The 13798-nt window shown below is 42.9% G+C and overlaps 1 protein-coding gene across 1 annotated transcript; it reads right to left on the bottom strand.

Annotated features, from left to right (window-relative positions):
* Nucleotides 1-212: 212 nt before the first annotated feature.
* Nucleotides 213-12170, bottom strand: OGFR (opioid growth factor receptor). Its single transcript, XM_026056000.1, has 7 exons — nucleotides 11946-12170; nucleotides 6755-6817; nucleotides 6379-6463; nucleotides 5917-5995; nucleotides 5352-5418; nucleotides 4933-5081; nucleotides 213-3795 (listed from the first exon to the last, which is right to left on the bottom strand). The coding sequence occupies exons 1-7, from the start codon at nucleotides 12168-12170 to the stop codon at nucleotides 2346-2348; spliced, it is 2118 nt and encodes a 705-aa protein (XP_025911785.1). The 3' UTR covers nucleotides 213-2345.
* Between the last annotated feature and the right edge of the window lie 1628 nt (nucleotides 12171-13798).

The following is a 13798-nucleotide window of genomic DNA, read 5'->3' as shown; positions in this document are numbered from 1 at the left end:
TCTCCAGATGGTAAAAGCAGCAGGTTTACCTCAAGGTGAGCCCAGCCTGACCTCTGCTTTACCAGCCATGCTTGGGATGCTGGACGGCCCCAAGCACCGGCTCTTTGGAGGTGCCCAAGCAATAGCAGAAGGCTAGAGGGTGCAGCGGTGGGACCGATACATGGTCATGTCCTGCCTTCAAAGATGAAAAAAAACGTAAGTGGAAACTAGTATGCAATGAAATCATGCTTTAATAGGCGACATTAACATAATAGACTCCATCATACAGCTCCAAGTGATGGAAAACACATCCTGTGAACCCACCGCAAATATCTACAGCCGAAATTCTAAACCCGATCGTGACAGGGAACAGCCTGCGCACTCCAGACTAAGGCTTTCACTGAAATTTCATTAAAAGGAACAAACAAGCTGCACATCATCATACAAGATTTATGATCAATGCCCCAACTGAGCACATATTCACAATGGAAACTTCATTAAATAAAAAAGCCTGTAAATCTGTACAAAAACTATCATTAACAATTTCTTATGAATCTTTTATGAAAGATTTTTCACTCAACATGTTCAAGTATTTATATCTGTAGTTCATTGTATTCTTAGTAGCTATTAACAACGTTTTTCCATAAAAGAAAAATAAATGTTTTAAAAAATATTTAAGCCTTTTTCCAGCCTGCATGTGACTATGAACATTAAATGATCTCCTTAACCTTGAAGGCTTTTATTCCTCTGCACATGTATGTGGCATGCTCGATCAGGGCCTACAGACTGGGAAGGCAAATCACAGATCAAATTCCTTGAGAGATGAAGCTTCTTAAGAGCTGTAGCAGAGAGAGGAGAAACATTAACATTGCATGGGCTACTGTATCAGCTCTCTGGCAAGGGGGCAAGCCACCAACCCTCTCCTACGCAAAGTGAACAGCACCTAAAAACCCCAAGACTAAAACACACAATCTGAGCAAACATCAGGTCCAGCCCTTCTGGCTGCTAGAACTGGTTTCCTTTACTTCACGAAACAGATCCCCCGTTGTAAATCTCCAGGAGCAAAAGTGCGAAATTGTTTAACGCTCCTTCAGACTTGGCCAAATACTGTGCAAGTCAGGCAGAACGGTTAACGAAGGAGGTCAGTAACATTAAGGCAGGCAAAGAGCTGGCAAGGTCTCAGATTAAATTCTCTAGGACTGTAAATGAACCAGACAAGTCCACTCCCTCCAATTAAATAGTCTCAATTAACAGCTCCACAACAAAGCCCCAGTGACTTCCAGACACACTGCAGTAGAACATGCCCTTGCTGTCTGACATCCTGATCATTAATGGTAAAAGATCTGCCATAACTAGAAAGTTGTTTAAATTTACACATCCAACTTCATTCAATGGGCCTGCAGAAAAGATAACCAAAGCCACTTAAAATTAACAGCAAAGTCTGAAAAGATGCAAATATAAACAATATTTTGGCAATTGAGAAAGGCCTTTGAACCAGCAGCAGACATAACTGTGTGTGGAAGACTATCAAAGGCCTGGAAGTGATGAAAAACCCTGGGAAAGAAGAGCTCCAGACAGCTTTAAGCAAAGTTTGAAGGTTTTGCTTTTAGAAACCGGTAGACAATTCATGCTCTCAGCAACTCTTGACAAATGCTACCAGGCAACTTCTGCTGGGGACAAAGGGAACAAATTACTCAACACTTTGCACCACGGGAAACAATATCTATACACAGAGGTTAATACTCGTCATAATATATATAGTCTAAAGGTATCTCTTTATGACAGGCTAAGATCAAACCTATTTTCTTACAGGAGGAGAGGGGCAACTACCTTCTTACATGTATGCGAAATGCATGTACTCATTTCTTTCAGGCAAATGCCACAAAAATTACAATTTCTGCCCTAAGCAGCAGACACACAGCACCTTTGCCAGGAGTAAATAAGCCTTCAGTAAAGGTGCAGACTTCCAAAGTAACAGAGAGAAGTTATATAGTAATAGAAAGAAAGCAGAGTAGCTCATGCTGTCTGTCCTACATTAAAAATCTTGTATTTAATACATAACTAGTTCAAACAAGAAAACAGATTAATTTTCCTCTTCTTTTTAAAAAAGGGACATACCAGAAACAAAGCACAGTGCAAAAATCCCTGTTGCTTCCAAATAGTCCTGAATATTGGATAAAAAACAGTAATAGGACACAGCCCATCCATGACAATGATTAGAGTTTTCTGCTTTAGGGTAAGCAAGGGCTGATTCTCAACAAAGTCACTACAAATGATTAAAAAAGGGTGGAAGGTGAAAGTCAGACTGGGTTTAACCAGGATCAGTCGAAGAAAATTTATTTTTCCATGTACCTCTGCTATCCATATCACCAAAGCTGGCTCCCAGCAGTTAAAGCAGTCTCTTCTCCGCTAGCTTGAGTGCTGTCGCCACACTTGTCTCCCTCTGTCGCTACCTGCTCTTCATCAGGTACTGCCACATGCTGAGAGATATCAGCTTTTTGTATTGCAACCGCAGCACTGTCTCGTTCAGGACAAATGGATGCCGTGCTTTGCTCAAGACTCTCTTGATCTTGGTTCCTGCCTGCAGCTTTTGCTTCCACTTTTTCGTTCACATTTTCTTCTGCCTTTTCATGCTGTTCTACCCCGTCTGCCTCACTTTTGCATCCCAGGGGCATGCTATTGCAGTGGTGCTGGTCACTCTCAGCTTTGACTTGATCTCCAGCTGACTCCAGGTCATTGCTTACTGGAGAAATCCRGTCTGTCTTGGGGACCTTGCACTCAGCTGTGGAGTCCACAGCCCCACCTTTTGCATCACCACCAGCGTTCTCACTGGTCTCTTCCACAGCTGTCTTTTTTTCACTAACTTTTCCCTCCTCGGTCTCAGTGTTTGCAACAGGTGTATTTAACTGGGCATTGAGGGCAGGGGGTCTCATGTTCAGGTTAATGGCCAAGGTGCATGTTTTGCCTCTCAGTGTTCTTTTATCAACTTTCCTTCGTTTTACAGCTGCGTCAGCTGCCTCTGGTGCAGCTTCAGTGCTTACAGTGTCTTCTTTAAGTGTTTTCTGGCTCTGTTCTGTCTGCAAGACTGGAACTGAGGATGGGATTTCTGCATCAATTGCACATTCTCCTAGATTACGGGAAATTTTTTCAATATCAGTTGGGCTTTTCAATGGCTCACTGTGTTTAGTGTCTGCCCTACTTGCATCCAGTTTTCTCTTCTTGCTCTCCTTTGTGCAATCATTCTCTGCCGTACTCTGCACTTCTTCAGCCTCACTGTTCAAATCCTTCTCCTCCTGTTGGGCAAATGAAGGGTCTTTCTTTTCTTCACCATCCCCTCCCTTCGAAACACGTTCACTTAACTTTTCTCTTACGTCTTCTTCATTCACTTCTTCAGGCTGTAAGTCTGCATTATCTCCAACTTTTTGCTCCTCCTTTAGCGACTGATCCTTCTGATCCTTTTCCACAGAATCATCACTTTTTTTACCAGGAGGTTCCTGTTTACTTTCATTGTTTTGGTACAGCTGTGTCTTGGCTGAGCGGGGTCTGTACTTCAACAGTTTGTCTTGTGGCGCCCACACAAAGCTGCTTTGAGGCTTGAAGTGTTGCCAGGCATAGTGGACTAGTTCTCTTCTCTTCCGTTTGCTTCTGATAGTGAACAGAAAGTAATCCAAGGCACTTCTCTTGACATTTGGTAGCGTCTCCTTAACAAGAGTTTCTGTTAGGAAAAACTTCACCAAGTGCACTTGATAGTGTTCATATCCCATCTCCCCCAGGCACTTCAGGATGCGAGTAATCCGCAAATTGTTGTGGCTAAACCTGAGAGAAACAGATARGCAAAGCTGTTAAGGAAAAATCTTACATGCTTGGAGTCACAATGAGCCTCAGGGGTACCTGCAAAGTACTTTGTGTATTGTTAATAATGATCTATTAAAGAATGTTTGGCAATGGGGATGGGAGTATAGGCTGGCTTACTTTTAAAGCACCTACTGCAGCTGTCTACCTTCAGAAGTACCTTCCTAGCCCTTCTTGGACTGCTTGCATTAAACATCTCAACTGCTTGGAAAGGTTCTGGCTTTCTGCATCATCCATCAGAAGATAACAGCCACCATATTGGGTCAGACACATAAGTCCACGCAGCCCAATATCCTGTCCCTGATGGTGGCCTGCAGGGTAAGCCTGTAGAAGAGTATAAAAACACAGGCATGTAAGGATGCTTCCCTTGATGCTTCCAGAGTTTCATGACTTAGGGACTTAAGCTAGACACAGAATTTTTATACTTGACAGTCCTCAATTTGATTTTTCTTCTGTGGGTATGCACAGTCCTTTTAGAGCCCCTTTTAATACCACTAGGAAGTATGGAATATTAAGGGTCATTACTATCACTATGATAAGACCTACAATAATATAACAACATCACCATCAAATTACAGAGCACTTTTCAACCAAGGATTCAAAGCATTTCACCAGCCTTAAAGCAGCTTTGTATACAATCAGGGAAGCATATGGAAACGCTCCTATCTTATAGCTTAAAAAAAACACTACAAAGGCAATTTGGCTACCTGTAAAAATTGCTTCAGTGGTTTCTAAGATTACAGCTTAAAATATGATTTCAGACACAAGTCCTGCGATAGCCAATATCAATATCTCCAAGTCCACACTGCATGCTTCAGAAGACCAAGATGAAAAATGCCTCCTGTTAACAGATGCACTGGATATAGAAGAACATCAGTCTCAGCTGGAACCTCTGCGCATTTCATATAACATTAAAGTGGCAAAGATTGTGATGATTTACAGCCAGAGGCAGAGCCAAGATAAGAATACCTTGGCTAGCTGGCTTTTCTATCAACAAAAGCATCCATTCCTCAAGGGCTGATAATTTTCTCAACTTTGTATGACTTTTTTTCTTCTCAAAACATGTCTGACCATAGTAAATGCCCAGTAGTATAGACTCACCGGTTCAGGTTTTGAAATCGTTCAGTCCAATTCTCTGCTCTTTTAAGTTCTCCAGTTTTCTGGTTAGTCAGAGTGATTCCATAAAATCTCAACATGAGTTGATAAGCACGTTCAAATCTTTGCATAACTTCACTGGACTTCTTAAAGGCCTAAAARGCAAGAGAGACCAGTGGATAAAAGTAGCAACTACCTAATTATCTGCATCAGTTTTTTAAGTGGCCTTCGAATAATAAACAAGGGTTGGTTATATCAGTAAACACACGATTTGCTGCTGCAGCTACAGGTAGAGACTCATGACAGTCAAATGCTGCACTTAAAAGCACTTGAGTGAGCTCTGTTCACACTAGGGACTGGAGAAAGAAATGTAAAGGCACCTAGGGAAAATCCTAACGACCTTCAGGTTTAAAAAAAATAAATACCTCAATTTCTTGACATGTGAGTGGCCTGGCCTGCCAGTTCATCCCATGTTCACGTAAAGGGAATAACCTGAAGAGAAAGAAATTTTCTGTCCAGAAGAAGCAAAAATGACATCCAACCCAGGGTACCCATTCTATTAAAAGTAAGAAAGATTCCAATAACTGTGGTATCACAGGCATCTCTAGAAGAGCTCACACCCTTATGGACACAGAAGTTTACTATATGACAAGTAAGTCCCTCCCATAAAAAAATCATTCTACACAAAGGTGCTATCAGCAGACTTTGCTTATTTGGATCTCTCTCATTGCCATAGTACTTTGTTCTGCAGTACACTGGAAGACCAAGCATGACTGAGATCTGTCACCACAGCTGCACTGGAAATCTGTGCCTTCAGGATATCCAGCTCATTGCTTCCACAAGAACATAACTCACAAAAATAAAGTGGGCACAGTTTGACTCAGGAGTGACTCTGGGACTTTTGGAAAGCTGAATTCAGGAATACAGATACAATCAATTCTTTTAAGAGGCACATTTGAAGAGAGGCACTATATTCATGCAGGAGTTTACCACTGTATGTAAGAATGGTTTTCTTCAAGAACTTCATAGTTGTCCCACCAAGACTTAAGAAGATTTTCAATATGCAAACCTACAGAGAAAGGGAAAAAGTGAGACAGAAAGAAATGACAACAAATGAAAAGTAAATTTAAAGTTAGCCAGCTATCCAAGGCAGCCCATTATTCAGAGCCAGGCGTTAGCATGCAGGTATTAGTTTATCTGATTAGACAGGTACTTTAAGCAGCCAGAAAAAAAAAAAAAAAAAAAAAAAAAAAAGCAGCTAGATTTCTACCAGCAAACAAAAAATGAAGGAACATGTGGCAGGAACAAGAAGGAACTGGCAAATTCTGCATTTTAAAATGGAAACTCCTCTGTGCTTTTTATAGTTGTCCCACGTGGATCAAAGCTACTCTTCCACCAATTCAAATAGTCGCAGTACAGCTGTACCGAGGAGGAGTCAAGCAAGGTACTCACCCTGGGGCAAAAAACAAATCTCATTTCTGTAAAAGCTTAAGTTCCACATCTCTTCCTCCTCCTCATTTTCTGGTTCTACCAAACCCTAGAGATGAGAACAAGCAATCAAAAAGCAGCAATCTTTTAAAATGCAGTATCCACTTGAACGTTTCTTGAATTCCCTCATGTTTCCAGCATCAGCTGAATACTCAAGACATGTTTTGGGCAACAGCTTATTTCTGATGCACCCACGAGCACATCATCCCTTCCCCCTCACAAATTAAATTCTTAGAAGTTCTGAGCCTGTCAAAATAAAGACAAAAGCATGTTCTCAAATCCAGAAAGTCATCTTAAACTTAGCACTTGATGAAGAAGAGCCATGAGAGCACGTGCATACCGGGTAACGATGTCTGTATCTCTGCAAGTCTTTTGCTGCATTCCAGTTGCGCTTGCCTAAGAACTAGAGAAAAGAGACAAATCAATGATCCAGAATTAAAACCTCTCCTGCAAAAATGCCACTGGCTGAACTCTGCATCTCTAACAATTGTTCCTCTGCCTATCACTCTCCTGCACCCTCCACCTTGCACTTCCAGCACCCATACGAGCAGCCAGTCTGTTACTGCACTTGCTTCCCTGCATTCTTAAAGGTAACTTTGGGCTAAGAGGAATTCGCACCATTTCCTTTAACCAAAAGATTTCTTTTACTTTCTGATCTTATTAATCAGGGTCTTTATGTTTTATATTTATCTTTTATGGCAGATGKTTTTTTTCCCACAAACCATAAGAACGGAAATGTTCAGAACTACCTGGAAAGCCCTGATTTGTAAAATGCCATTTTCTTTGTTAACTCTAAGGTTTTAAAAAGACAAACTAAGTCCTTTCTCTCTCAAAAACAGTCACTATATACCCTAGTTAAAACAGAGCTCATACTTTAAATTGCAGAATTCAGGATATAGAAAGATCACTTAAAATCAGCATTCTTATTCCTTCTAGACATTACTGAAGTGAAATTTTCTTTATCTTTGCTTTGTGCTCCAGAGCAGTCTTGCTGCATCATGCCAGTTTAGACACTGGAAGATAACAGACCTGCAAGGTCACATTAGATATTTATTTTATTGTATTCCCATAACTATCATCATCTTGGTTACTGCTCATCTTTCCAAGCAAACAAACTTTACTTCAAGCCTAACTGAAAACCCCTCTGAGACAACAGTGACAAATTTGATCTTCTTTGCACCTACAAAGAGAAGGCATTTAATAGGAAACTGAAAGGCATCTGAACTTGTCAAATAAAACAAGGATACAGACAAAATGAAGATACCCACAGCAGTGATTCACATGATTCCTATTAGTTGCCAAGTGACAGATTTACCTAGTTACAGCTGAATTCACATGATTTTATTCATAATTCAAATTACTACTAAAAAAAAAAAAAATGCTGTGGTGCCAAGTTCACCTGACAATTAGGTGTCAGGTTCTTCTTGCTACCCAGATGTGCTAGATTTATTCCAGATCTCACATCAGTGAAGTTAAGCAGGGTTAAAGCACCTGCAAACCCAAGAGACCCTGGAAGCGCAAAACATGTTAACAAATGTAGCAGTAAGACAGAAATCACAAAGACCAGTTTCATTACCTCCTCAGGTTGTGAGTATGATATCGTTTAAGATGCATTTTAACCAAATTGTGTATTTTTTTTTTAAAGTGAATTACTTCAGTGATAAGAAAGCTTTTGTTAAAATTCACAGGCAGAAGAGACAGGCTTAATCTTGCTGGGTTGCTGAAACCTTGCCCCAAACCATGAAAACCTTTAAAAGTGTTCTGGAATGTCAAGGCAGAACCATCAAAATGAACAAGCCTGCTCATGAATAAAAGGACCTGCCCAGTGCAAAGCACGCTGGAGTTAGAGCCTTCAGTGCTGGCTGGCAGCAAGAGCAGGGTCTCTGTGGAACAGGGATAAGATGGGCAGATTCTTGCAAAATCAACATTTTCTGAAACCTAGAAGAAAGACGCAGCAAATGCTCTCCTGAATTATTTATGAATTGCATTTGATACTTTGATCTCCTTTGCCAGAGAAAAATAAAAACCAAAAACACCACATTCTAGTGAATAGTGATCACTGGTTTGATTAATTATTAAGGCAGGAACTGGATTAGATTTTGTAACATCTCCTAGTAATCAGGTCATACACTCACCAGCCCTGCTGATTTTTAGTACTTTCAATTTATGAAACATGCACAGCATTTGGGAGATCAAAGCTTTGTCCATAGAGGGAAGTCATCGATATGGAATTTTAAAAAGTTATATTTAAAATATACATTTACACACTATGACCCTCTCATATTTCTGTGACGGGAATTAAATAGATACTGCTGGATTTTTTTTTAATCTAATAACTTATGAATATCTAAAATAATGCCTGTCCACACTGCAGCACATTTCCATTTTATGTGACAACGCAGACTGAAACAGGTGAAAGAACTTTTCCACACCACATGGCCCATGACACAGTCATGATTAGAAATCCAAGCACTGATGTCCATTCACATAATCTACCCAAAATGCCAATGCAGAAATTCACACAAACATAAAAATAGACTTTGCTACCAACTTAACACTTGAAAAAAATAACAGGCTGCAAACAAGACTGAGAAATATGTTCAGCCAAAAAAGGTCAATATTATTCTTTGTTCAAGATGTAAACAGGATTTAGCAAATTCATCTATGCTTCTGATGATAAAAGTTTTGAACTTCAGGGATGAAATGCTGATACCTCTGGAATTAATGAGAGTTTTGCTACCAATTACAGATGAATCAACTTCCAGAGGTTCTTTATATTTAAGGTTCCAAAACACCGTCATTTAACACAGTTAGGCAGCACAGGCTAACAAGCAGGCCAGCTCCAGTTTTGAAGAAGAAGGACTGGTTTGCAGGAGAGGAGGTGTAGATGCAGTGACAGATGCAGGGCAAGGTTGCAAGGAACGCAGAACACAGAGGAGGGACAATAAAGCTTGCTTGGGAAGAAGCTGGATCCAGGACAGAGGCGTTCTGGAGCAAAGCATTAGAGGGAAYAGGATGGAGAAGCAAAGAGCAAACTCAGCCCCCTGTCCAAGCAGGTGTTCCTGGGTCTAAACTTCTGCCCAAGTCACACAGAAAACAGAGCCTTCCCTTTCCTTCCAGATGCGAAAGACAAACAGAAGTGCAAGATTATGAAATTTGTGTGCATAAGTTAGACCTACATATTTCTCACAACACTGATAAGCAACATTAGATGGGTTCTCTCTCCAACACATCAATCGCAATGTGCATTGCTATGGGAAGCGTGTGAAAAAAGCAGAGAACAAAGCCAGGAAAGGACAACGTGAACTATGTTTGGCTCAGAACTGGAAGCCAGCTGCAAGCAAAGGGGATGAAACAATGTGCAGGTTATCAACAAGACACAGAAATGAGAAAGAAAACAGCATCCTCAAAGAGCAGCTGAGTAACTGAAATCTTTAGTTCACAGAAAGTTATGGGAACACAGAAGATAACAGGACTTGTTGTCCTGTGGCTCTGGGCAATAGAATAYGAACCCCATGCTTCACAGTGGGCTAAAAGGTAACCTTTTAAAATGAGCATAAATGCCAAGATTTTCAATACTCTTTCTTAGAAAAAGCTAAAGGCACTGAAATGCAAAAAAAGCTGAAAAGACACACCTGCAAGAATCTCAGATTGCAAATATGCAGTATTTGTAGAGAGACAAATGACATGCAAACACAAAAGGAGAATTTTAGGTAATTTTTGAAAGTGCATAGTGAAAATAATAATGAAAAACTCTAACCTGAGAATTGCAAAAAAACATTAACAGCCTCTGGAATAAAGAATACCATCTAGACTGAAGGGAGAAGAATTGAAATTAGYGTAATAAAAACAGAAGTAGGAACTAGTCTTGGAAACTGATGCAAGCCGTTGGCCAGTTGTAGAGGCATAAACAGACCAGATTTGCAGTTTCTTTTCCTATTCATTCTCATCCTCCTCCTAGATTTTTCAGGCACCATCAGATAGAGGTGACTACACATTCGGCACTGAAGGAAGAGTTGTTCTTTAAAGATGCAGAACAATATTCCAGGGCCACACATCTCAGGGACAACATCCTCCACTGTAAGGCAAAGTTTGAAAACTCCATTCACTGGAGTGAAAAAATGGTCACTGCATTTACTGTTGTCTCAATCCAGGAGGAGTTACTTTAAAAAAAAAAAGAGAGAGAGAGAGAAAAGAATAATCTGAAGGTTCTAGAAGCATTTGTCAAAGTTCAAAACTCATAAACAAAATCAAAATACCAGCAATGAACAAAAAAAATTGACAGTGTGCCTTCAAACAAGTAACAGAAACCACTTCCGAGTAAATCCCTGTCTGTTCCTTAAGTATTATAGRTTTTCAACCTAAAATACTGGTGACCTTTCATAGATCTACATGCACAACTAAGGCCTGAAGTAAACTCCACGAAGGTGCAGAGACATTTATGGACACGTCCATCTGCTGCATTTAAACCTTGCTTTTGTTTGCAAAATACAGTGCGTGCGTTTTCACAAGAAGTCATGAGTGCTTGGAATACTATGTTGCACAGGAAAAAAAAAAATTTAAATGAGAACTTTTAAAAAATTCCATTTTGTAACGGGATTTTATGTTTACAAAATGCTTTGAAGTTTAGTATTAAACTCCTTCAAGTGTATTAATGAGAAAGCTTTATCTGCCTATTTATATTCTGAGAAYACGCACAAGTCACTGAAGTGAAACTCGTGTGAAAGATTAGTTTCCGTTTCCCTAAAACGGGAGGGGYTGTGACATCATTTTAAGGCACCAGAGACAAGTGCTCACATTCTGCAGCACTACCGCCTTCATTACAGCTGCACAGACGATGTTTTTGAAACACTAACGGACCTGTTCCGCTTTCAGAGTTGCTCTACSATACGCCCCCTAGAAAAGCGCGTCCAGAAGAAAGCGACGGTTCATTTTTGAAAGTGAACAAATTTTACGCGGTGCCTTTTAATCGACAGCATGAAAAACCGTATGAAAGCACACCAAAGATGTGCACACTGTAAAAATAGATAAATAAATAAACGCAGGGAGCTGCAGGAGAACATCGATAAACGGTCCATAACGTCCCGAACAGTATCCGTCAGAAACGCAGGGAACAGACGGCTGCCGCACCCAGGGCAGAACTCGTGTTTACGAGGCAAAGCACCTGATCGCAGGGAGCRGCGGGAGCAGCCCTGGGACGGCGCACGCGGCCGCCGAACGAACCCCGAGCGGCTCCCGGGGCCGCAGCCACCGCCGCTCCTCCCCGGCGGCGCGGCCCGCACCGTCTCTTCCCCTCGCGGTCCGGCGGTCTCCTCGGGCCAGACCCGCTCAGCGCCGCACGCCRGCGCCCGCAGCAGCGCAACCTGACTTCCTGCAACTGTTCCAAGCCGCTCCAGGTGGCGGTCGGAAATGGGGATATTAACGGAAGGGCCCCCCGAAACGCAGGCAGCGCACAAAGCAGCCGACCTGGGAGACACCGCGAAGGGAGGCGCCGGTCCCCGTCCCGCGGCCCCGCCGCCGCCCGCACCCACCTGGGCGCCGCCGGCCTGCCGGCAGCTGAGCCACCCGCTGGGCACCGGCGCCGCGGCCGCCGGTTCGGCCCGGGCTGCCGCCGCCTCGCCGCCGCCGCCGCCGCCCCCCTCCTCGTCGTCGTCGTCGTCGTCGTCGTCGTCCTCCCAGGTGGAGTCGTAGCGCCAGAGGGCCGCCTCGCCCCGCGCCTCCCCCGCGGCGGCCGCGGGGCCGAGCCACGCCGCCATGGCAGCGCGCCGCGGGGAAGCCGCCGGCGCCGCACAAAGCCCCTCGCGGGGGGAGGGGGAGGCCGCGGCTCCGCCCCCTCCGCCCGGCGCCGCTCTCCATTGGCGCAGCTCCGCCGCGCACCGCCCCCGCGTGGGCGGGGCCTGAGGGCGGGAGCTGCGCGGCGCGAACACACCGCCCCCCCCCTCCCCCACGCAGGGCCCGCGGCGGCACCAGCGCTGCTCTGGGACCCGCGCCCTCAGCCAGCCCCCCCCCCCCCAGGGAGACAGGAATAAAACTAATAAATAAAAATAAAAAATGAGTAAGGAATAAAAATAACAATAAAAATTAAAAAAATAATAATAACAAAAATAAAAGACCAGGCACCGTTTTGCTCTTGCCTGTCAGGCCCCGGCGCTGGGCAGGAGCGGTGGGTCCCGAGGTCACGCACCCTGGCGGGGTCACCTCTTGCTGCCCAGACGTGAGCGATGGGTTGCTGTTGGAAACGAGATGGGATGCTGGCAGCTTTCCTCCTGCCTCCGGGGCGAAGAGTTCAGCAAGGGCTCTGTGCACAGCTTCCTCCGCACGGCAAAATCATAAACCTTCCACGGACCCGGGGGCTGCAGCAACRGGGGACCCCTGTATCAGTTCATTCCAGCGGATAATATTCTGCTTATGGAAAAATTGAATAGAAGAACAGTCTCCCAAAGAAGCCAGGACTTGGTGAAAGGGAAGGCAGGAAAAGAGAGCTGCAGCACTCAGGTCATGTAGAGCATTTACGTTTTTCAAATATCTAACTCCACAACTGTGAACTGCTAAAAATCTATTTTGTTGGGCAGAGTAAAAAATCCCAAGTGGACTCCCTGCTTCAGGGATAGTATTGAGAGACTGCATCACATGTCAATAATCACACACTTGTACTTTAATCTATTTAAAAAATTGCACTGCTATAGCAAATAATTTAGAATAGAATCTCTTAGATGAAAAGGATTTACCCACAAGGCCATGAGACCTTAAAGTTAAAAAATCTGCAATTTATGGTTAAGACCTATACAGATCATTACAAAGTAATGAGCATTTTAACTCTTAAGGAAACAGCAAAAGTTAAGAGAGGCACTCACCTTCCAGAACTCACTTAGAAATAAATCTATAAGTGAAGCATATGATAACTTCAAGCAACTTGATGGTACCAACCAATGTATTAATTTGAGGATTTTTTTTTTTTAACTTCAAAATTAAAAGCAGAAACTTCTTCATACAAGGTTATAAAACAGTTTGATTTCTATCCACCTGGAAAATTTCTGAGTCACCTGTAGCATCTCTCCCACAAACTGGAGCTCTGTGGACCTCTCCAGCTGATATGTCACTGGACCTTTTGCTGGGCTTATCAGCCAAAGCACAGCAAAAAATTAACGTGATTTTATGGATTCTGGTTTAGAATTTGTTCATGTCCAGCTACCTCAGACCTTGGACACAGGGAGCTTGTGTCAYGCTGTAAAAGCACATGTGGAAGCAGCTGTAGTAGCTATCCAGTAACATCCTGGCAGTGTTTTAACTTTCTAGAGTTGACCAGTGTAAATGAGAYGGTAAACAGATGAACTATCAAAAGATAAAAAAAGTCATGCTCTGAACTCAGTACTTCACAACTGTG

This window comes from Apteryx rowi, unplaced genomic scaffold (assembly GCF_003343035.1).
Source record: "Apteryx rowi isolate R43461 unplaced genomic scaffold, aptRow1 scaffold_0, whole genome shotgun sequence".
NCBI classification, from domain to species: domain Eukaryota; kingdom Metazoa; phylum Chordata; class Aves; order Apterygiformes; family Apterygidae; genus Apteryx; species Apteryx rowi.
The sequence above is the reverse complement of the archived record's forward strand: the minus strand, read 5'-3'. Positions and strand labels throughout refer to the sequence as shown.